Below are 24,486 nucleotides of genomic sequence, written 5' to 3' on the forward strand. Positions count from 1 at the left end.
CCTCATTGGAGTTGAAATTCTCACACTGCGGCTGCCAGGATTCCTTTGTTTCCTGGCTCGGTACTAAAGTGTTTGTGATAGAAACGAGAATCAACGAACACCGGGATAATTACCAAAATAGACCAATTTTCATACAAAATAAATAAAATAGGGCACTTTCTTGACCAATTTACAAACTACTGTGCGTTTCCCAAGTCTTAAGCGATTTTAGTATATGTTGACCACATGGCTGGCGACATCCCCTATATTTATCTATAAATGAAACTAAAAATAAAAAGGCAAATAAAAATAAAAGTGAATAGGCTATATATGCAAGTGGTGTTGCCGACATGCTCGTTTCTAGGATTTGGGGGCCCAATGCGAACTTTCTAGATCTTGTTGAAACGGGGTCCTCTAATAAGTGGGCAACGTTGTTCTTTTTTGAAATAATTTAACGGGTAGGTTAAAAATTTGAGGGGGCCGAGGACGCCACCCTCGATTTTTTTAGAGTATTCATGTAAAAAAACCAAAATTTAGCAAATATTTGTAACGTTTTAAATATAATATTTTATATTGTAATTATAAATGTGAAAAGATATAATAAATTTATAAACAAATAAGAACTAATTAAACAAAAAGTTATGAGAAAAACTCATATTTACAAACTACTATTGAAAAATAACCATTCCTTTTTTAAATCTTGACAGGCCCTCACTCCTAGTTTATTTTGATTCACAATAAAATTCACAATTTGTTTAAAATTACTAGCTGTCATAGACATAAAAATAAGTGCATATTACATATACTATATTTTATGGGACAGTATACAAAGATCAAACAAAACAATAAAAATTAAAAACATATAAGAAACAAATAAATTAGGCACAACTAATATATGCTAACTAACATTCCAAATGATACAATTATGACTGCTTGTACTACTGAAAATAAAGAAATAAATTAAAAAAAGTAACATAAAGAAAGGGAATGACCAATTACCTCAAGCTTTCCGAACCTCGTTTCGGATATTTTTAATCATAGTATAGGTGCGTGGGATTTGGATTTGATCGAACAGAGTTTTTGTCCAGTGGACCGGCATCGGATTTTGGGGGTTCCAATTGGCAGACCGTCAACTAAGATCCGTATATGGTTTGGGCCTTTTCGGAGTCGGGGCAATTCACTGTCATGACATGCTATCATAACATCATGGAGCGGCTGGCGTCGGGTAGAAATTTGAGGGGTATATACGGCGGGGCACCGAGCGGCGCCTCTACGAGGAATTGGAAACGAGTGTGGAATCTTCCCATTCTGCTAAAGATTAGACACTTTTTATGGCGAGCTTGTGTGGATATTTTACCCTCAAACCCGTTACTCTTCAAGAGGAAGATATCAATGGACCCATTTTGTTGTAATTGTGGTATAGCTGTGGAATCGGCTACTCATGCTATTTTTCATTGTGCAGGGCTGCAAGAAATATGGGACATGACCCTTTTCGTGCTTCTCGCCTCGCTGATGGTCTGCCTTTTTGGGCATGGCTGGACCTTCTCGAGCATAATTTGTGCAGGGACCTGTTCCTCTTGGCGGTGGTTGTTTGCTCGAAACTTTGGGATTGAAGAAATTGAATTTTGCATTGGGAGGAAACCCTCAACTTGAACGAAGTTGTGGGCTGGTGCAGCTCTTTCCTCCAAACCTATACAGATGCCCAACCTCGATGCTTCAGGTCATCTATTCCTACCCACCGAGAGGTTTGGTTGCCTCATTTGCCAGGAACTATCAAAATCAACGTTGATGTTGCTTTTCCGACGAAAAAAGCTCACTTTAACATATCTCTGGTTGCTCGGGACTCATATGGCAGGTGTGTGTGGTGGAAGTTGAAGAGAATTTTAGGTCGAGTTCGCCCACCGGAAGGCGAAGCAATTGCGGTTCTCCATGCCCTCACAACTGCATATTCAAAGAATTGGAATTCAATTTCAGTCGAAGGCCATTGCCTACATGTAATAGATATCTTACGTAGCAAGGAAACATCGCTTAAGTCTTTTGGTGCAATTTTAGAAGAGTGTCTTTTTTTGGCTTACGGTTTCTCTTTTTGTTCGTTTTCTTTTGTTAAGAGACGTGGTAATTGTGTAGCTCATAACTTACCTTCTACGACTGTTCTTGATTATTTGGAAGGGTCTAGCCTTCCCCCCTTCTTGGCCGGCGGTGTCTAATAAATCTCTCCGTTTCTCCTAAAAAAAGAAAAAAAAAAAAAAAAAGGAAATGCCAATTCCTTTAATGTGAAATTTATTTCAATTTTGAATTTATATTTTAGAATATTTTAAATATATGGGTAAATTATTCGTATGATAAGATTTGTTTAATAATAAGGGTCCTTATATATATATATTATCAATAAATACTAATGTATAAGAATTATTTTTTCTAAAATTAGGGCCCCCTAAAATTCGTAAAAATTAGGGACCCAAGTTTGTCGTCTCCATGGTTTCCGAAATGGTTTAAAAACAAAAGTATGTTCCTATACAAGTAGAGATAGCTTAAATAAATAAATAGATAAAAAAAAAAAGGTCCCACCGAGACTTGAACTCGGGTTACTGGATTCAGAGTCCAATGTCCTGACCACTAGACCATGGGACCATCTGTTATTCAGAATCTCATTTGTTTGTTTAAGAAACCATATTCTAATTTTTCCTTGCGTTTCAGGTTTTAAGCAAGTACACACCAATCCATTGTTGGTTCAACCGCTAAGCTCCAAACTCCGTCAGAGCAGAGATGAGAAAACCCCTCTTAAAACCCCTCTCCTCCGCCATAGCCACATTCCTCAAAAGGGAATATGCTTCTTCTTCTTCTTCCTTCACACCACCTCTCCCTCCTCCAGAATGGGTTCAACCCTTGAACGATCTTTCCGACCTCATTTCTTCTGATCCCAAACCAGACCTCAAACCTTCCCCATGGGTTCCCAAAATCCTCCATTTTCTACAGACCACCACCACCACCCTCGAACAAGACCTCACCCTCTTCTGCAAAAAGTACTTAATCAAACTCCCTCCCACTTTCGTCGCCTACATTCTCAAGAAATCCGACCATCTCCCCAACTGCCCCGAATCCGCCTTCCGTTTCTTCAATTGGGCCTCCAATCAAAAAGGGTACTCCCACAATCTCGAATGCTATGTTTTCTTGATTGAGATTCTGTGTTCGGATTGTCAATTCGATAGAATTAAGTTTGTTTTCAATGAGTTGCAGAGTAAAGGGTTTCTAATGAATGCGTACGCAGCTAATTCTCTTATTAGGAGCTTCGGAAATGGCGGTATGGTTGAGGAATTGTTGTGGGTTTGGCGAAGAATGAACGAAAACGGGGTCGACCCGAGTTTGTACACTTACAATTTCCTCGTGAACGGTCTTGTTTCTTCTAATTTCATCGAGTCGGCCGAGCGTGTTTTCGAGGTTATGGAAAACGGTAAAGTGAAGCCGGACGTCGTCACGTATAACACCATGATTAAAGGATACTGCAAGTCCGGGAATCTAAAGAGAGCCGTCGTAAAATTTCACGATATGGAGGTCAAGAATTTGGAGCCCGATAAAATTACCTTCTTGACTTTGATGCAGGCTTGTTATTCCGACGAGGATTATCATTTTTGCTTGAGGTTGTATAACGAGATGCGGGATAAAGGAGTCGAGATTCCTCCGCACGCGTATAGTTTAGTGATCGGCGGACTTTGCAAGGAGGGAAAGTCGACGGAAGGATACACGGTTCTCGAGGATATGGTCGCAAAGGGGTGCGTGCCGAATGTGGCTATTTACACTGCACTTATTGATGCGTATGCGAAGAGTGGCGATTTGGATATGGCGATGAGGCTGTTTGAAAGAATGCGAAACGAAAGGTTTGAGCCGGACGAGGTTACGTACGGTGTAGTGGTGAATAGTCTTTGTAAGAACGGAAGATTGGAGGAGGCGATGCAGTGGTTCGATTACTGTAAACTGAATAACGTTGCTATCAACGCTGTCATATATTCGAGCCTAATCGATGGCCTTGGAAAGGCGAAGAGATTGGAAGAGGCCGAAGAACTCTTTGAAGATATGGTTAAGAACGGATGCACTCGTGATTCGTATTGCTATAACGCGCTTATCGATGCGTTTGCCAAGACCGGGAAAATCGACGAAGCGTTGGCGCTTTTCAAGCAAATGGAAGATGAAGATTGCGATCAAACCGTGTACACATTCACGATATTAATTAACGGGTTATTTAAAGAACGCCGTAACGAGGAGGCATTGAAAATGTGGGATGTGATGATAGATAAGGGGATCACTCCGACAGCTGCTTGTTTTCGGGCGCTTTCGACGGGACTTTGTCTTTCGGGCAAAGTTGGACGAGCTTGTAAGATTTTGGATGAGCTGGCGCCTATGGGTTTCGTGTTGGAGACGGCGTTTGAGGATATGCTGAATGTGTTGTGCAAGGCTGGTCGAATAACGGAGGCGTGCAAGTTGGCTGATGGGGTTATTGATAGGGGGAGAGAAATCCCGGGGAGAGTTCGTACTGTTATGATAAATGCGTTGAGGAAGGCGGGGAATGCTGACCTGGCGATGAAGTTGATGCATAGTAAGATTGCTATAGGGTATGATAGGGTACGGAGTGTTAAGAAGCGAGTCAAGTTTCGAAATCTTGTCGAGAGTTGATGAGTCTGTTGTGCTTAAATTATGGTTATGAAGAATTGTCGTTTGGTTTTTACTTTTTTGAACAACCAATTGGAGTCTTTTTAACTCGAAGATGTTCGCATCAGTTCAACGGCATTCGCATACGATGAAGATCGGCTGCCATCCCAAGCAAAAGAAGATCATATGTAAGGAACCTTAGACTCGTCTTTTAACCATTTATTTTGTTAGTTCAGACATTTTAAATACCAGAAATATGACCGGCATATTATCTATACATTCGTCATCTCCGAACTCCCGGAAAAAAAAAAAAAACAAGAACCTATGGAGTTGATATGTCAATTCTTCAATTATTTCAGAATCGTAAGTTTTTGAGACAACTAGAACTTAAAACCACCATCTCTGGAGTTGTTCATCGATTGTTGTCTTTTATTTTCGCTCACGTTTCTCCTATCTTTTTAAGAACCTTGTAATAACTGTCGGTCGTGCTGCATGCTATTGTCAATGAGAATTAAAACGGCTCTGTGTTCTTGAAAATTCCAACACTCGACAAATTGAAAACCTCAAATCCTTCAGTGTTGCTGGCAAAGAAATCGGATCTTCGAGCTAACAAAATTTCGAGGTTTTGTTGGAGGCATAGACGATCGTACTAGTGGAGAATATAATGTACAGATTTTTCGAAAAAACTTTTGGAAGGAAATGGCTGAATCACAGATGTTTAAGAGAGGTTTTTATTAGGATGAATTGCAGATAAATACTTTTTAACTTTTATTTTCTATTATTTTTATTATTAGATAAATTCACATCATATTGAATCATTTCATTTTCCTAAATCCAAATCCCTCAGTCTAAAACAACACAAAAAAGGAATTAGTATCTTTCAAAAATACCCAAAGTGCAATTGAAATAACAATTCTGTCTTGATCTAATAGATAGCATACAATTAATCCTTACCCTGAAAAAAGCAGAAAGAAGCTACTATATACGAGCACGAATTAATAGAACCCCACGCCAGAAAAAAATGATATTTTCTGGCCCGACACCGACGATATGATTCTTCAAAGGTTTGAAACCAAACTACTCTTAACCAACAAAAAGCTTTCCTAGCACTCCTTTTGTGAGTTTGGACTCGAAAACATGTTCCATTGGTTATGCATGAAGCTAAAACTTCATGATAGAACATGTCCAAGTTTCAAATTCCCTTTCCGAAGTTGCCCTCCGGGTATCGATTGGATTTCTTCTTGGCCATAGTTAGACAGCTGCAACTATAAAGAACGTGAAATAGTTTTAGTTCTACACAGCAAAATCAGAATCCAGCAAGAAAAGTGACTAACATAATCACAAATACGCATTAACAAGTGATAGTAGTAATCCAGTCATCCAAGAGTAGCCAGACCTTATTGCATATCATTGTGCAGGTATATCTAATATCGTTGTACAGGTATTAAATATCATTGGGTAAATTACAACTACACCCCTGTAGTATGTTAAAATAACTTTAAGGTCCCTGTAGTATCGGTAATTACAATCACTTCTGAAACATTGTTAGAAACCCTAACCGAATATGCATTAGATAAGTTATTCCGTTAGAGTTCTAACGGATTATTAGATTCAGACGGGGAGACGACATAGAGCAAGGGGAGTGGCATGGCTCTCCTACCATTTCTTAAATCCTTATTATTTTATTATAAGATGTATAAATTTTCATTAACGGTCCCGCGGGAAACAAATATAGTGCATATCGGTCCCCAGGAATTAAAATCTTGGCTCCGGTAATTGTTTCAGGGGTATGGTTGTGATTACCAAAACCACATGGACCTTAAAAGTTATTTTAGCATACCTCATGGGTGTAGCAGTAATTTACCCGATATCATTTGGTACTGAAATATGTAAATCATACATTAGTGTGTGGTTTGTGGTCTCAGTGTGTGTGTGTGTGTGTGTGTGTGTGTGTGAGAGAGAAAGAGAGAGAGAGAGAGAGAGAGAGAGAGAGAGAGAGAGAGAGAGAGAGAGAGAGAGAGAGAGAGAGAGAGAGAGAGAGAGAGAGAGAGAGAGAGAGAGAGAGAGAGAGAGAGAGAGAGAGAGAGAGAGAGAGAGAGAGTTTCAAACTTGATGATCGAAAGAACAATCATTTTGCAATACACAATGAACATTCTGGAAGATAAAAAATCAATTGAGTAGATAATGGAACTTACCGTATATATTCCACGTCAACAAAGCACATCTAACTCATCGCCTCGTAAACAGATGGAACGTCATGCAACGGGTGCCCTTTTAAATTTCTTTCAATAATTCTGCTTGCAAGAGAAACTTGCTTCCCAACAGCAAATATAAAAGCTTTCCCCACACCTCCAGCACCTCGGGCCGTTCTTCCAACACGACGTACGTATTCACTTGGATCCCGAGGAAAATCAAATAGCACTACATGATCCACACCTGCAAAGTCTATTCCTCGAGACGCTCTGCAAATTATGGCAGAATTTTATCGTTCATATCTGCTAATGAAAGTTCAAAGGTTTGGTGGGTGTCCAAAAGGAAGAGAGAAAGCAGTATCGTACCTATCTGTGCAAACCAAAAACAAAGATATGTTTGTTGAAGGAAAGCTCCGGAATTCTTCCATGTTTGCAAGTCTTGATTGCTGTTCCAAAGCAGCATGGAATGGTAGAACTTTTGTACGGGTTTCTTGTCGGTCAAACCGTCTTAATGCATTTTCAACTTTTCTGCATGTTTCAATCTGCAATGCGTATAGTATTTCAGGATAATAACTCAATGACAAATACATTCGAACGAGAGTTGCTACCTATAAAAAGACTGACTACCTTGTTACAGAAGACGATTGTCTTGGTCACTGGACTTCCTTCAACAAGTCGAAGAAGAGCATTTTTCTTGTTGAGAAAAGCTGTATCGGGAGATCTTTCCGCATTTTCGTCTCCACTGCAATCTACAAGGATCTACAAACCAAATCTAATGAGATACTCATTTATCCCCCAAAACAAGTAAAACTCTACTACCTTCGGCAGTCAGATTATATTGTCAAATGCCAATATCTATTTAATTAAGACGAAATAAATCTGATTTAAGTAGTGATAATACAGCGACACATATTTGAGACTGACGAACGAATGAAGTCACAACTAAAGATTCTAGAGGATACCACCATCAACCTAGCAGCTATCTTTCTAGATACTATGCAGTAAAGACGGACGTATTGCAATTGATGCTATTCTAGAGGATATGCGGAGGAATATATAAGCATACAGATATAATACCTCTTCCAGTCTGGGGCTTGTGCGATGCATACCAGGACCCATTAGAACCTTACAATCTGGGAAAACTTCAACTAGTTCGTTGTATATATCCACAGGTAACGTGGCAGTAACAAATAGATACTGGGCTGTGACAGGTGCCGTGTTCAGCAAACTTTGCAGTGCAATCTCAAAATCTTCATCGTTGTACAGTATATCTACCTCATCCAATATGGCACTGAAGCACAAGAATTGAACGGTAATGTAGCAAGTTATCTATACGAAATGTGCCGTTTAAGAAATGCTTCAAAATATCAAACATGATGCAGATACGACATCCTTTCCATTTCCAACCACAATGAATAGAAAATTTTCCATTTACCAACATTCCGTAACCCAAATTCCAATTAAACTGACTCAATTTCAAATTCGATCTAAATTATTTTCACGACTTCACTGAAACTCGAAAAGGCCCAATCAGTCATCAACCCAAGTTTAATATTATGTTAATAAAATAGGAACATCTGGTGCACAGATTACACTTCAATTATTGCATTTAATAACAGGTCAGCGACAAACTGCAATTTTTGTTATCATACTTGCATTCGCGTTATCGATCACCACGAAAGACTGAATTTTACGAAATTTGGCTAGTCAAATACACTACAACCAGATCTAGTTATCTTAACAAACTGAAAAAAACAATTAAATATAAAAGTACAAGTAAGACGTCAAATTAAGCCTTATTGTCTGAAAAGTGAGTGAAATAGAAGTAGTAGAAAGTAAGAACCTTTTAAGATCAGTTAAGTGCAGGAAGCCTTCCTTAACAAGATACATGAATCGACCAGGTGTAGCGATTAGAACATCTATTTCCTGTTTAAGACTCTCCAGTTGCGTTTTCTGCTTAAAACCACCAGTTGCTACCATAGACCGAAAAGGGACACCAGCTCTTGATAGTGATCGACAAATATTCAAGACCTGAAAAATGCATCTTTAGATGTGTAAGGAAATTCAATACAACATAAAGAAGAGAAGAGAAATAAAAACTATCGGTCACCAGCCAAATGATTATTCAAATGCAGACCTGAGTAGCCAACTCAGCAGTAGGGACGAGTATTACAACTCGAGGATGCCCTGACGCAGGTCTGCTAAGTCCTTCCGTTTCTTCTTGTCTAAGACGCTGTACTATAGGTAACAAATATGCCAAAGTTTTACCAGATCCACTTTGATCAGCTATTATACAACTCTTTTCATCAAGTACCGGAGTAAATGCCATCGCCTGCAATAAAAAAATGGAGTATCTCCAAATTCAAATGCATATAATTGAACGCCAACTATTCCCATTAAAAAAATGAAAAAAATCATGTTCTCTAACACCGCAATTCTTGTTTTTATAACCATTAATCATTCAAGAAACTGAAGTAACTCTTTATATGCTATTCCGAACAAGAAGCTCAATGTAGATATCGATGATTTGAAAAAAAACACGAATAGCACTTATATAACCTGAATATGCGATGGCCGCGTATACTGCAGGCTTCTTAAAGATTCAATAACGTTGTCGTTGCACCCCAACTCCTTAAACGACTTTCTGCTGAAAAAATCACTAGTGGCTTTCGACTTGTACCCTTTACTCGAGTCATTTTCCACCATCGGTCTGTAGCTGTTAGATCTGTAGCTGTTAAGTGGGTCCACATCGCCCCATCGTTTCTTAGAGGCAGCAGAAAATTCTGAAGAAGCATCTCTTCCGCTGCCGGATTTACGAAGGGCTTTTGAAGTATATTTCTTGACAGTGATAACTTCCTCTTCATCCGACAAATCCGAATCGTCAAACGGCACACGGGATGGAGGGCTTTCGTGTTTCTGATGATCGTCCTCGAGTTCATTATTGACTTGTTTCTTTTTCTTGTAGCTTTCGTTAACTATATCTTTAATTCTCTGCATTTTTAGCCTCCCGAAATTCCTGCTCGTTGTCCCGGCACCACCTGAGCACCAACAGTGCATATTTAAAACACAATTGGAAATCAAACAAACTTCAATTCTCTTATTTCACCAGGGGTTTTGTTATGCCTATATTTAAGGCCTCAATTCTATGCTGCTGATCGAGATAATGTGATTTTTAGGAAAAAATTCGTACTAAGTACTAATTAGAAATAGCTGGGGAATCAAGCAAAACTTCTGATGATTTTGAGTGAGTAAATTGCAGGAAAAGAAAAAAAAAAAAAAAGGAAAATGAAGGAGATAGCGCAATCAGTGGATACCTTGATGAGGAGATATTTGAGGGGCAGCTTCGCAAACCAGTCGTGGACGGCGGCGATGGGAAAGTATGGAAACTGAAGAATTGAGAGTTGTGAAAATTTCAAGTACATTCGCCATTGCTAAAACCCCAGAGAGACAAGGATGAGGATAATTCCTATATCCTGAAAATTTCACATATACTGATACAGACCTATATATATATATACATATATATTATATATATAGATATATGGACTTCTTTTATAGCCCTTACCAAATAAACTAGGGAGAAACGCAAACCGAATTCTTCATTTGGCATATTCCTGGAGGCGAAAGTACTATACTACCTTTATATGAAATTTTCGCTCAAACTGCATTTAGCATTTCTGGTCTTGATTTAACATTTTCGCTGATTTATTTATTTATTATTACTACTTTTAAACCTGTTTGTTTAATTTATATTTTCCTATTTAATTTTTCTTTGATTTTTTTTTTTTTTATAATTATATGTTTACTCATGTAACTAGAATAAACTGCAAAAAGTACTCCTGCGTAATCTCTAAATAGCGAAAACCCTCCTATGATAAATAAACTAGTAAAAACTCCCCTATGAAATTATTTAAATAGCACACTCGGCTCATTTATCATTTGAGTGTTGACTTCATATAAAAAGACACAAATACCTCCAGGATTTTGCAATTAATAAATTCTTATATTTTTTAAATATTTTAATTATTTTATTTTTGTCATATCTTAATTATAAAGGTACAATGGGGTATTTAATTTAGTTTTGTTTTCATTATCTCATAGTTTTTGTATATATTTTAAATTATCGCTACATCAAAAGAAAATTTAAATTCCGTTATTATATATTTAAAAAAATCTATACTTAATTTGATTAACAAATTTTTAATAATTTTTAAATTTATTTATTTACTATTTTTAACAATATTTTAATTTCTAAACAATCAAATTAAAAGGAAAATATATATACATATAATATATATACATATAAATACATTTTTAGGGACAATTTCGTCATTTCACGTCAAAAAACCTACTACCAGTCGCGCAACCCGCGAGTGAGCCACACTTAAGTCAACCGGGGGGTTTTTTGCCTTTGACTAAATTTCACAGGGGGGTTTTTGCTATTTGGATATTAAACAGGGGTACTTTTTGCAGTTTACTCGATGTAACTATAATAAACTATAGTCATTCGTAGTTATATAGTTTTTACCCCATACTTTTAGTCGATCAATTATTTACACAAACGAATACTGGCTTATACAAAAAGAAATACATAAATCCCAACAACAAAAATTTACATATCTGTGTGTGTATATATATATATATATATATATATATATATATATATATATATATATATATATATATATATATATATATATATATATATATATATATATATATGTTTTAAATTCGTTTAATTCGCATAAAATTTTTGTTTTCCGCTGCGTACACGTGTCCGATTCCCAACAATTTCGACGACGGTGAGTCTTGCCGGAGGAGTAATTTGTGTCCCAGCAGGCGGAATTTGACGGGCTACCCACCGTTGGATTCCTCTCATCGAGATCTATATTTTGATCGCAATTTCCTTCATTTTTTATTGTCAGATTTATTTCTATAATTTTTTTTCATTTGTGAGTGCGGAACCTTGGGTGGTTAGCGACGGCTAGGGTTTTGGTAGGAGGTGCTTGGGGTGAGGAGTCATTGGCGGGTTGGTCTAAAACTCGTAGCATTTCGCAGGTATGGTCTCTCTCTCTCTCTCTCTCTCTCTCTCTCTCTCTCTCTCTCTCTCTCTCTCCTAGTGTTTGTTGATTTGAGTGTTTTGATGTTTCTTCATTTTTGTTGATTTGCACTAAAATAATATTTTTTTGTTTTAATTTTGCTATTGTAGCTTAATGAAAGCCATTGATCCTCTCTTGAAGGTGTCAAAATTTTTGGTTGAAGTTACATCTGCTTTAAGTTACAGTGTTCAACAGACTATATACATTACTATACACTACTGCTAGTTACATATAATAATAACACGTAGTTAGATATGCATATATATATATATATATATATATATATATATATATATATATATATATATATATATATATATATACATTATGAAAAAATGTATTTTTCTAAGTGGGAGTTGGTTTCCAGGATAGTGTTAGGTGATTACACTGATATTGGCAATAGTTACTTTTTCCTTTTCCCAAATTTTATTCACTTCTTTAAGAGACGACATACATAAGGAATCAAATTTTATGTGGTATATCATATATTATATTTTTATGTATTATATATACATATGATATATGTATTACCTACCACATGGTCCACATCAAAGTTTGTTTATGTATTTAAAGGTTTGTTCATTTCAGACCATTTCTTCTCATAAAAACGTGTCACGTAAGATACGTACGAATAAACTAATAAACTGTCAATATGGTTCGAATGTGTCATTTAACAAAATGCACAGGGTTTTTTTTTGCTAGTTTATTTATCTCATGTCGATTCATTTGAATTGGATATGTTGTTTAATATGGGAGTAGCTGATAAATCCCACCTAACATGAACCAATATTCTATTTTTTTAGGTGGGATTTATCAGCTGCTCCCATATTGAACAGCATATCCAATTCAAATGAGGAACAAATCGGCACACACAGACACACAGAAAACACTGAGGAGTTCCAAGGCAATGCAAAGGTACGAACTACTAAACTTCAAACTCTACGAAGAGATTTGGAGAATATGAAAATGAAGGATTCCGAGACCGTTAATGAATATTATCCTCGACTAAGGGAATTAGTTAATCAATTAAGAGCTAATGGAGAAGATATTACCGATAAAACAGTAGTAGAGAAAATATTAATCAGTCTCCCGGAAAAATATGATTCAATTGTTACAACAACTGAGGAGACAAAGGATCTCGCCACTCTCTTTGTCACGGAGTTGGTAGGCTCTCTTGACGCATATGAGAAAATACTGAGTAGGCGTGAAAGTGATTCAATGGAGAATGCCTTTTCAGTCTAAACTCAAAATTCGGTCTCAAAATTCAAGATATAAGGAAAGAAAATTTGAAGAAAGTTCTAGAAGTGGAAATTCTAGAATTAAAGAAAATGGAGGAGATAATTATGAAGATATGAAATCAAAATACCCGCCATGTCGCGTGTGCAAGAAAATTAGTCATCTCGATTTAGATTGCCGGTTTCGGGGAAAACTACAATGTCGGAATTGTGAAAAATTCGGACATGCCCAGAAGGATTGCCGCTCCAGACAAAGTCAGTAGGCCAACTTCACAGAACAAGATGAGAGGAAAGATTATCTATTCTATGCCTGCCATGCTGCGTTTGAAGTAAAAAACGACACTTGGTACATCGATAGTGGTTGCAACAATCACATGACGAGTAACGAGAAGATCTTTCAAGATATAGACAAGTCCATGAAGACAAAATTAAAACTAGGCAATGGAGCCCTGGTGGAAGCTGAAGGTCTAGGCACGATTGCTGTCAATACTAAGAAAGGTACGCGTCTTATTCAAGATGTCCTACTCGTGCCTAAACTCGACACGAATCTCATAAGCATGGGTCAGATGATGGAGAAAGGATATTCTTTACTCTTTAAAGGGGACTCCTGCACATTATATGATAACAAAAACACAAGAACGGAAATAGCAAAAGTTAAAATGCAACAAAAGAGAAATTTTCCTATAAACCGGCAGCACGCGGAAGTAGCCATGAATGCTCTAGAAGATGAGTCATGGCTATGTCATGACCGGAGGTTCGGACATTTTAATTTTCATGGATTAAAGATTCTTCACCAAAAGAAAATGATGAAAGATCTTCCTGCTATTCACAAGAAGGACGACGTATGCGAAGGATGCTTACTTGGCAAGTAGCAGAGGAAACCGTTCCCATCAGGCAAGTCTTGGAGAGCCAAGAAGATTCTAGAGCTCGTGCATATTGATGTTTGTGGACCGATGAGGACTTCATCCTTGACGTAAAATAGGTACTTCATTCTCTTCATTGACGACTATACAATGATGACTTGGGTCTACTTTATGCGACAAAAATCGGAAGTATTCAATATCTTTAGAAAGTTCAAGAATGTAGCACCCCCCTTCTAATCGGGCGATAAATCGAACCGGTTTATCAGAATACTCATTTAAATAGCGGAAGCAAAATGATCTCTTTGAAATTTTTAAAACTTTAGAATGAGACTAAAATGAAATTATTAAAAATATCTTCCTTAGGACATTTAAAAACCTTTTGTGATTTTCGAAAACTTTCTTGGGATTATTTTAGTCGACTAAATGTTTCTTTTGAAAATAAGTTTTGAGAGGAGAATTTTCGATTGCTACACTATTAAACTGTCGATTTTATTTTTGGTTCGAAAATAAAGAGTTTTGAAAGGTATTTTGGTGAATATTTTGAAAACCACTAGTGGGACGTGAAAATAACAAATTTACTAAACGAACTATTTTATAATAAAAGTCAAGTACGATTCATACCGGATTTGAGTTCGAAAGATACGAACAGGGGAATACTTAAGTTTACTATTACATCACCAAAAACCAAAATATTTTAGCATCGTTCATAGGCCCTCGTACGACTTCCAAAAATCCCGGGCAAGACCTCGATCCGCTCGATCCATTCAGGTGGAGGGTTACTAACACTATTACCTGCAATTAAAAGACATCTATATGAGCTATAAAGCTCAGTAAGAAATCCGATTAAATATCGAACTTTGAAAATATGGTATATAATATATATTATATTATATAGCTATCCTTACTCACATTCCAAACATCATAAGGCAAACGGTTAATCACATAATTCACAAAAACACATCATTCACACATAAACACTTACTTATGAAAAAATGACTAAAATGCCATTTTTATGAAAATCGTGTAAAAACGTTTTTCGTTTATCGGATCCGTGAAAGATTAATTTATGTGCCTAGTAATAAACTATAAAGCGTTTCGAGCCCGTTCTATCGTGAGATCAAACCACGTATTTCATCCTAGTTGGATACCGGCCCATCGTATCCCGTTTGTTCACTAAGCATTCCATTAATCTTTCAATTTTCAAAATAATGACATGCAATTTTTCAAAAATTATGCCTTTTTCACCCAAATTATACAATTCACACATAACACCACAAATATCATTCAAGTACCATATAATCACACAACTAACATAACTTATCACATACTTACGCAATAATTCACACATATGTATACACACAGAGCCACACACGGCACACATACACACACACACATCCAGCCAAACACATTTAATATGTCACCATTTAATACTATGCTTGCCAAGCAAGTACCCATTTTTATCCATTACTTAATGAATTCATTACCACCTCTAGGCAATAAATCCTTTCGATCAATTTCTAGCAGTAATTCACACATCTTTTGCATAAATTTAAGGTACACAACCCCAATCATTCACAATCAATTATTTCAAGAAAAGGAGATTAAAGCACACATGATAAATGACATGCATGATGTTAAAAATTAGAAAAGTAAACTAATTCCAAAAATTCCCAAATTTAATCCTAGAGTTCCTAACTGACCAACGTTTTAGTTTCTGAAATTATTTTAAAATTTTCATAAACTTTCGAATTTTTTTGGAATAAAAAACTAGAAAAATCCCTTTTCTCTTTTAAAAGTTTTGACCCCAAAGTTTCAAGATTTACACATGCAACCACACTAAAAGTTCAAAATCCGATTTTTCATGGAAAACCTTTAAAAATATGAAATTTTGTTTTAATATATGCAGAAAACAAATTTAAAAAAAGTTACTTGGGACTGAAATTTCAAAAATTACATATTTTACCCCAAAATTTCTAGATCTATACATGCAAGACAAGTAGAATTAAAAAATTCGGATTTTACTCAATAAATGCTGAAAAACAGTTTTGAAAACATATTTGGGACTGACTTCTTGAAAATTATGGTTTTGGCCCAAAAATTTTTAGATTTATACATGCAACCCCATAAAACTTTAGAAATTCATTTTTCTTGCAACACCCTTTAAAATCTGAAATTTTTTTTAAGCTCTTGGTCAATAAAACTTGTATCTAAACATAAATGATACATGCAAGAACAAGAAAGTAGCAATCAACATAATGTTTCCATTTTTCCCCAAAAATGCCTAATTTTGTTTCGAAATCTTTCCAAGTCTTTTAAGAAATTTTGAAAACCATTTTTTGTAATATTGACACCCTTTAATTGCAGCAAGAAATCAAGATTTCTTACCTTAATAACGAAAAAAAATGAAGGAAAACCGATGGAAAGTGCTTCAAAGGTTGATGCCAAGCTCTAGCCAAACTATTTTATGGTGAACGAGATGGGGGTGGTTCTTCTAGTGAGATGTGTATTTTCTTTGGTGAATGGTGTTTTAGGCTACTCCAAGCCCATGGTTAAATAGGGGACTTTTAACATGATTTTTTCATTTTCTTTGAAAAACAAGAGATGAGGTGGAAGAAGATGAAGAATGGAGGTTGTGGTGATGTTTCGGTTGCCCGATAATTGAAAACAATTAATTGCGTACCTTTGCGCTTCCAGCGAAATTAAAAACAACATACATGCGAATTATTCAATCAAATTAAATCAACTAGCATGCTCGCGTTAAATCAAATAATCATGCTCGCAGTAAATAAACAATTTCATGTACTCACATAAAATCATACAACATACTTACTAAACGAACATGCATATTTAATGTAAATAAAACCGAATCGAACGACAACGAATTTGAAACTTTACCTCTTGAAGCGTGAGGTAGGCGCACGAAACGAAGCTAGATTGCCACGTAAACCAATCCGTGCAATCCGGGGCAGCAACGGCGAAACGGCAACAGCGGCGGTGTGAGCTACGGCGGCGCGTGTGGCTCACGCGCTGTCTTCAGGCGACGCGTGGAGGCGCGTGCGTCGTCGGCTCGGGGGCTGCTCCTCGATTTTTCGATCTTCGATCTTCCTCCTCTCGAATTTCACCTCGTATACTTCGATCTACTAAAACGTGGCACTAGACACGAAGTAGTTAGAATAAAACGAAGTGCCTGCAAGAACCTTTTGATATAGTTAGCTTACAGTACGATCCCTTCGACATATGTCCCGATTGAACTAGAGGCATTGGTTCATCGAGACCTCCTTAGTAGTTCAATGATTGTGCGATCGTTCTAAGTGTTGTAATCGTTACGTGCATGACTTAGAGAATCGAATTCTCTAATCATCACTTATTCAGCTCTAGCCAGAGACTTAGAGATTACAAACTATGAGAACACACAGGACATCCAAGACTATTCTAGCGATCGAATCCCCGACTACAATGCACAGACCTCCCACTAGATTTCAGACTGCACGAACACTGGCCCTGGGGTGGTCCTCGGTGGAACTCAGGCACAGGTCACGATACAGCTGGTCCTCTAGTGAAATCACGGTGATGTCTAGGTCATAAGGACTAATGGTGTACAACTATACCATAGATATCTCTACTCGATTATTGAGAACCACTTAGAGATTTCTAGGGTGAGGGAGTTCAGTGAACTCGTCAACTTACGAGCACCCACTTATGCATGCCGATATCACAATACCGTTTACTGATGAGATGCAGTACACATACACTAAGTGCTAGTCTCTTAATGGAAAATGCCGATATCCTCATTGGTGGCGTAACCCTTCGACTAGGAACACGTTTAACAGTTATAATACTAAAGTCAATATCTCACAATCCTAACGATCAATTACTTGTACTTGTAATAACTGTAAGGACTATATCTATGCTTGTGACAAAGGGACAAAGATATAGAATGCCAAGGTGTTTTATCATTAATACGAAAAAGGTTTATTTATTACAATAATAAATGGAAAGACCACAGCCACAGGTTGACTTGTTAATCACCTACTCTAACAGAAATACGCACGGACTGTAAACCAATTGTAGAAACAGATTGAGTGCTCCAAACTGAATGAAATTACCACCAAAAGAAAGAGCTCGACGAGAGGAATCCAACGCGCAGTTAAACCATTGAATTCCGACCACCGGAGAGAGAGTTATGAATCCGGGAAACAACTTTGCCGGTTGGAGATCTATGGGGCTGGGATTTAAATCTGCGAGTTGAGAGAGGAAGAGAGAGACGACTGTGAGTGACTAGGATTTAAAACTGATTTTAAAAGGGTATTTTAGGTACTTTAGGGTAGCCGAGGGGAATATATCAAATTATTATCGAAATGGAGGAGGTTTGCACTAGTGTGTAATGTGGATGGTAATTAGTCATATTCGAAACGAGGGGGTTCTCCAAAATAATCCACGTATATATGTACTGTTTATATATATATATATATATATATATATATATATATATATATATATATATATATATATATATATATATATATATATATATTACTGTTATTATTGTTGTTGTTGTTGTGTTGTTGTTGAATGAAACCTAATTTGATCTGTATGACAACATTAAATTTAATCCTTTAATTAAAATCCCTACTTTGAAATAATATATGACTCATATCCCTAACTAATTAGATTCCTCTTAAAAAAAACTAATCACATCTATTTTCCTCTTTTATTCTCTCTCTCTCTCTCTCTCTCTCTCTCTCTCTCTCTCTCTCTCTCTCTCTCTCTCTCTCACCACTCAGTTATGGCGGCTATGGTGATGGCTACGGTAAGTGGCGGCGATAGAGAACGGCGGATTTGCAAATGGCAATGGCAGTTCATGGCTCATGACGGTTGAGAGAGACAGCGGTTATCGTGGTTATAGAAGGGATGGTTATGGTGGTAGATGGCCATTTTGAGACGGTGGTGTGAGGTTAGATTGACGGTGAGAGGTGGTTGCATCAAGTTAGGGCTATTTGACGATGCTAGGGTTTTGGTTGGCGGTTAGGATTTGGTGGATAGAAGTTGGTGGCGGCTAGGATTTAGCGACGGCTGAGAGTTGTTTTGTTGCTAGGGTTTGGAACAGTACACCGTAGTAAACCATAGTACACCATAGTATGCTATAGTACACGTACTATACGATAGTCTACTACAATATTAAAAACATATAAAATTAAAAAAAAAAATAAAAAATATGTAAATTGAATTTTAAAAAATGATTTTTTTTTTTAATTTTCAATATTATGAAGAGAGAAAAACATTAATAGTGAAAAAAATGCTGGAATGAAAAAATAGGAAGAAAAAAAAACGACAAACATGTTTTCTATTAAAAACAATGTTAGATGGAAAAATAAAAATATTAAATGCAGAATTTTACTTAATGCAGATTTCGAATTTGTGAGTGAAGGGGTTGAGATTTTATGAATGATGTGTAACAAATGTTTAGTTGGACTTGTCATTTAGTTCTAATAAGTTTTGTTACTAGGGACCTATATCTTAATTAAGGCCCTTTTTTTGATACATAATTTGCTCTTATACCCTAAATTTAACATATGGGGGCGGCTAAACTAATACCAATTTTTTTCTCTTTTCAACACCACTAAGTTTTATACCATATTTTATAGAATTTTTTACATTTTTTCTTAGATTATATCACAAATAATTTTTTTATTAGCAAAGTACTAAAATACCCTCATCAAACAAAATACAATTTATACAAACAAATTTTATTTTTCCACATTTCAATCTCAAAGAAAAAAAACCCTCTTCTTCTCCCCCAAACCCAAACTCATTAAACTCTAGCTCTCTTCTTCTTCATCTACTTACAAAACCTCAAAAAAAATCTCAAAATTAAAACCTCACAAAACTTATAAATGGAGTCACAAGACAACAAAATGGTAGTTTACATGGTAGGAGAACCCATTAAAGTATGTATCCATGTCTTTTTTGAGCTTGGAAGTTGATTTTGAAGTTTTTTTTAACCCCGTCGACAATTATCGACACATTCATGTTGAATTTTTGTCAATTTTCGACACCAACATATCGAAATTTCGCAAAAATTCAACATATATGTGTCGAAAAATCACTGCTTAAGAAACAAAAATTAATATATTTTTCGACAAGTTGGTATTGAAAATTGACAAAAAAATTGACATGTATGTGTCAAAAATTGTAGGCCGGTTTGAAACAAAAATTCAAAATCGACATTGAATCTCAAAAAAGACATGATAATACATATCTTAATGGGTTCTCCTTGGTCGAAAACTACCATTTTGTTGTCATTTGACTCCATTTGGTAAGTTATGTGAGGTTTTGATTTATTTACTTTTGAGATTTTCTAGGAGGGTTTGTTGTGAGGAGGAAGAAGAAGAGAAGGTTGAGGGGTTTGTGAAGGAGCAAAGTTTGAGGGATTTTGTGTGTTTGGCATTGAAGAAAGAAAAATGAGATTTTTAATGTTTTTGTGCTATTGATTTTCATTAAGGGTATTTATGTCATCACCTATTTATTATCTATTTTTTTTGTGATATTGAAGTGAGAAAAAAATAGTATTATTTTTAGCTGCCCCCTTAACAAATACATTACGCCCCTCTCTCTCTCTCTTATGCCACCACTCCAATCCATGGTCGAGGGAGGCGGTCACTATGGCGGTGGTGGTCATGCTTGTAGAGGCACAATTATGACGGTAGCGGATATGGCGGCATGGCGGTGGTTGGGTATGGTGGGGGTGATTATAGTGGATGCGATGACCGTGGTGGGTATGGTGGTATGAGGTCAGATGGGAGGCGGGGACCTATGAGGCTATGACAGTTAGGGATTAATTTAGGTTGGCGGTCAGGGTTGGTGGGGTGGGGAGGGGCGGATCTAAAATTTTTCGATTTAATACCTACATATATATATGTGAATGCTATGGGTGCCTGTCGGCTAGGGTTCAAAGGAGGATTTCCAGAGTTAGGAGTTAGGGTTCAAACTAGGCCAAAATGCATTTCAGGCGACGGAAATTTGCGACGAAAAAAGCTCATTTGCGACGGAATATAAAAATTTGCGACGAAATGGTTGCGACTTTTCTGACGGAAAAAACCGTCAAAAAAGTGGCCGTCGCAATTTATGCGACGAAAAATATAAACCGTCGCACAGTTTGCGACGTTTAGTTATAATCGTCGCAAAAATTTATTTTTTTCGTTAACATATATATGGCGACGACACTTTCAATATCGTCGCAAACTTCGTCCTCAATTTGCGACTGAAATAAACCGTCGCATTTTATGTCTGTATATTTGCGACGAAAACAATAAAAAGTCGCAAATATTTTATTTGATTATTTTTTTTCCTGTTTATTTCATTTGTTTAATCGTTAATTAATCTGTAATTATAAACAATTCTAATAAAATCAAATACGCAGAAGTACCGAACTCCGAATTTATATCCACTGTATTAAAATTCACAATTAAGTTAAATACTTAAATCATCCAAACATGAAATTAAATTACAGAAAATGTTTATGTAGTAGCATTACAAAGAGAACTTCATCCTTATTTTCTCCTTCATTTTCATTATACTTAGTTGCCGTGACAGGGCGATCTTGTTGCATGATCATTTTCAATCTGTTGGAAACATAGAGATCACGTAGTTAGGAGTGCTCAACCAAATATCCAATCCTTAAAAATTCATGCATTATCCTTAAATATTGTAGTAGCAGTTACTAAGAATTAGTATGAGGAAATAATATGGTAAAACGAATTGCTGAAAAAAAGCAGTAACAACCTTGAATGGCTCGCTCTAACCTGAAGCTAATTCCAATAACATATTTCGGTCAAACTGAAAAATCAAAACAAGAATGTGATTAGTGAAAGATAAGTAGCTATTATACAACTAACTGATATAAAAATACTTTGGATTATATACTTACCCAAAAATCCTTTTCTCTACAAAATATACGGTTCTATGTGGCGATCAGCATATAGCCCTGCTTTCTTACGGTCTTTACAAAACCTGAAAATAATACTTAAAACCTACAAAAAAGTTGCCATCAAAATACAAGATTTTAGTCCACGGAGCTTTAGCAAACATCTCACATTTCGATATTTTATTTGAATTCAGTATATGTTATATAAAAACATCTTAAAGAATCACACAATATAGACGAGATGGCTAAAGGGAATGCAATGAAAAGAGACATAAGCTTCCACCGATCTTTAGACATAATAACCAGCAAACTTACATTAGTTGCACCTGCTCTTCTCATTAATTGTATAATAGCTACTTATCTTTTCATTATGAATTCAAGTTATAGTTTTTTTTATCTTTTTTATGGTTTTCTCCTATATGACTGGACAAGTTTAATTCTCTAAAAATAACTTGAATTCATAATGTCAACAAACATCCTTATGAAGAAAAAAAACTGAAAGTGCATACACTTGCGGATTGAAACTTGTTACCGCATCCATATCAAACCATCTTCACTACTGGCAAAAAAAAAAAAACACCAAATGTTTCACAAAAACAAGCAAAAAACCATCAACTTAGAAAGGAAAATAAAAATTACATTGCACGAGTTCCATTTTCATCAAGACATCCTTCTTTAGCCTTATTTATCAGATCTTCCCAAATCTAAAACACAACGGTGGCGCAATTTTTCCAAGAAAATTCACTAAACAATAACTTTTTAATTTCAGAAGAAAAAAAAAAGGTTTTTTTAAATGAAAGTAAGTAGTCTACGTTTTATTAAAAAATACAAGAGTCCATCTAAAATGAAATTTAATTCCGAACAAACAGTCTGGGAAGGGTTTCTCCTTTTATCGGTCAAATCCTGAAATGAAGACTGGGCCTATTTGTTTTGTTCGATACCGAGCATTTCTAATGATAAAAGGGCAGTGAAGTACTAGAGTAGAAAGGAGTTCACGTTGCGAAATTGGGCTTTTTTCGTTCACAGCAAACTAAACCGAGTTCGTCTCCACTAATAATCAGCTTAAAGACATGTTTAAGGCCTTCTATGTGATATACCCCCACAAGTAAAAGATGCTAAAGAGAATAGGTTTCCTTCCAACATTTACGACACATTAACATGCTAACATACGGCAGAAAATGATTTTTTTTCAAATCAGGCGAAATGAATGGTTGAGATTGGAAGTAATGACATCACACGTACCAAAGAATATTTTATCACGTTGTCGATCCCAAGTTGAATCAGCATTGAGCAAATAGCATAAAGGTACATGTATCATGTATGTATGAGTAACAAGAAAAAATAAATGTTTTTTAATACCAAAACCGTATTAGTTCATAACGAAAGATGTCACAAAAGCCAAAACAGCAATCACGATAATGATATTAAGGAAATAGTTTAATTGGAGAGGCTTATCTGGACTTCAACCGAATCCTTCATACTCTGCTCTAATCTTTTGTTTCATGGAATCCGATAGTTCTGTAATATCCACATTAAACAAAACATGCTCCTTTTTAGAACCAAGATATATATACCCAACAATTAAAGTAGTCTGTTAACTTTAATGATAATTACATACATATATATATTCAAATAAAAGTGATCTAAACCACCTTCTTTAGCTTTCTCAATAAGATCTGGCCACATCTACATTATCCCATTAACTAATTTCAAACATTAACAAAATTTAATAGCTATAAAAAAAAATTAAAAAAATAAAAATAAAAATAAAAACAGAGAGAGAGAGAGTGCTTCTTGGATAGTGACTGGATCCAGAAATGAGAATTTTCTTCTGACCATTTACAAAAATGGCCTTTGAATCATATGAAACAGAAGCTTCTACACAATAAACCCATGAGCAAAATAGCACCACCACCACCCAAAGAAGAAATCCATTCCACATTGCTAATTACAAAACCCAATAATGCCAGAAAATTCAGAACCCTCTTCTAATCTCTTCAAAAGATGTATAGTGCTGTTACTTTCCAAATTTTATTTTAAATTAAATCTGAATTTACAAAATTCAGATTGAAGAAAAAGACAAGGTATAAATCCCAAATTAAACCCGATTTAATGGAGCATGAATTTTATACCTTTTTAATGATTTTCAACAGCGGCAACGGAATCTTGTGATAGCGACGGTGTGAGCTGGTGGTGGTAGCGACGGCGTGAGCTGGTGGTGGTAGCGACGGCGTGAGCTGGTGCTGGCATCGAAGTCAAAAGATGGTTGAGGCAACGTCTCTCCGTTACGGTGCTGGCAGCGTATCGCGGTCGCGGTGGTGATGCCCATCTCCCCGTCGTTGAAGGATGAAAACGAAGGAGAAATCTGAAATTGTTGGTCGCTCCAGGAAGAAAGACAGTGTGGAGGAGAAGAGGAATAGAGGGTTAGGGCACGCTGTTTAATAAATAAATTGGGGGTTCTAATTATAAATAAATAAAAATTAATAACTTGCGTCGTTTTATATTGAATGTCGCAACGTTTTTCATTTTATGTAACACAAATTGCGACCG

The 24,486-nt window shown here is 36.1% G+C and overlaps 4 protein-coding genes, 1 long non-coding RNA gene and 1 other non-coding gene across 8 annotated transcripts; 3 read left to right on the plus strand and 3 right to left on the minus strand.

Moving 5' to 3' along the window:
- Positions 1-2,538: 2,538 nt before the first annotated feature.
- TRNAQ-CUG (transfer RNA glutamine (anticodon CUG)) lies at positions 2,539-2,610 on the minus strand. The gene has a single exon. It is a non-coding gene; the product is annotated as a tRNA-Gln (tRNA).
- An 82-nt stretch (positions 2,611-2,692) lies between these two features.
- On the plus strand, positions 2,693-5,061 carry LOC105970589 (Pentatricopeptide repeat (PPR-like) superfamily protein). Of its 2 annotated transcripts, XM_012995415.2 has the most exons (2): positions 2,702-3,119; positions 3,217-5,061. In XM_012995415.2, exons 1-2 carry the CDS (start codon positions 2,925-2,927, stop codon positions 4,645-4,647), a joined length of 1,626 nt encoding a protein of 541 aa, XP_012850869.2. In that variant the 5' UTR covers positions 2,702-2,924; the 3' UTR covers positions 4,648-5,061. The 2 variants fall into 2 exon arrangements, with proteins under 2 accessions (XP_012850868.2, XP_012850869.2); XM_012995414.2 differs by having other exon boundaries at positions 2,693-5,061.
- Positions 5,062-5,486: 425 nt separating this feature from the next.
- LOC105970590 (DEA(D/H)-box RNA helicase family protein) lies at positions 5,487-10,348 on the minus strand. Of its 2 annotated transcripts, none has more exons than XM_012995416.2 (9): positions 10,130-10,348; positions 9,375-9,853; positions 8,953-9,147; positions 8,659-8,846; positions 7,893-8,106; positions 7,443-7,574; positions 7,182-7,357; positions 6,819-7,085; positions 5,487-5,888 (listed from the first exon to the last, which is right to left on the minus strand). In XM_012995416.2, exons 1-8 carry the CDS (start codon positions 10,242-10,244, stop codon positions 6,848-6,850), a joined length of 1,737 nt encoding a protein of 578 aa, XP_012850870.2. In that variant the 5' UTR covers positions 10,245-10,348; the 3' UTR covers positions 5,487-5,888; positions 6,819-6,847. The 2 variants fall into 2 exon arrangements, with proteins under 2 accessions (XP_012850870.2, XP_012850871.2); XM_012995417.2 differs by having other exon boundaries at positions 5,487-5,882; positions 10,130-10,336.
- Positions 10,349-10,876: 528 nt separating this feature from the next.
- LOC148768573 (uncharacterized) lies at positions 10,877-13,156 on the plus strand. The gene is made up of 2 exons (XM_088821273.1): positions 10,877-10,881; positions 12,718-13,156. The coding sequence occupies exons 1-2, from the start codon at positions 10,877-10,879 to the stop codon at positions 13,154-13,156; spliced, it is 444 nt and encodes a 147-aa protein (XP_088677399.1).
- A 367-nt stretch (positions 13,157-13,523) lies between these two features.
- Positions 13,524-14,021, plus strand: LOC148768574 (uncharacterized). The gene has a single exon (XM_088821274.1). It carries the CDS (start codon positions 13,524-13,526, stop codon positions 14,019-14,021), a length of 498 nt encoding a protein of 165 aa, XP_088677400.1.
- Positions 14,022-21,439: 7,418 nt separating this feature from the next.
- LOC105965933 (uncharacterized) lies at positions 21,440-22,439 on the minus strand. The gene is made up of 3 exons (XR_016033163.1): positions 21,940-22,439; positions 21,795-21,848; positions 21,440-21,634 (listed from the first exon to the last, which is right to left on the minus strand). It is a non-coding gene; the product is annotated as an uncharacterized LOC105965933 (long non-coding RNA).
- Positions 22,440-24,486: the final 2,047 nt, after the last annotated feature.

Source organism: Erythranthe guttata, chromosome 8 (assembly GCF_056151865.1).
Source record: "Erythranthe guttata isolate IM_541 chromosome 8, IM_541, whole genome shotgun sequence".
NCBI lineage: Eukaryota > Viridiplantae > Streptophyta > Magnoliopsida > Lamiales > Phrymaceae > Erythranthe > Erythranthe guttata.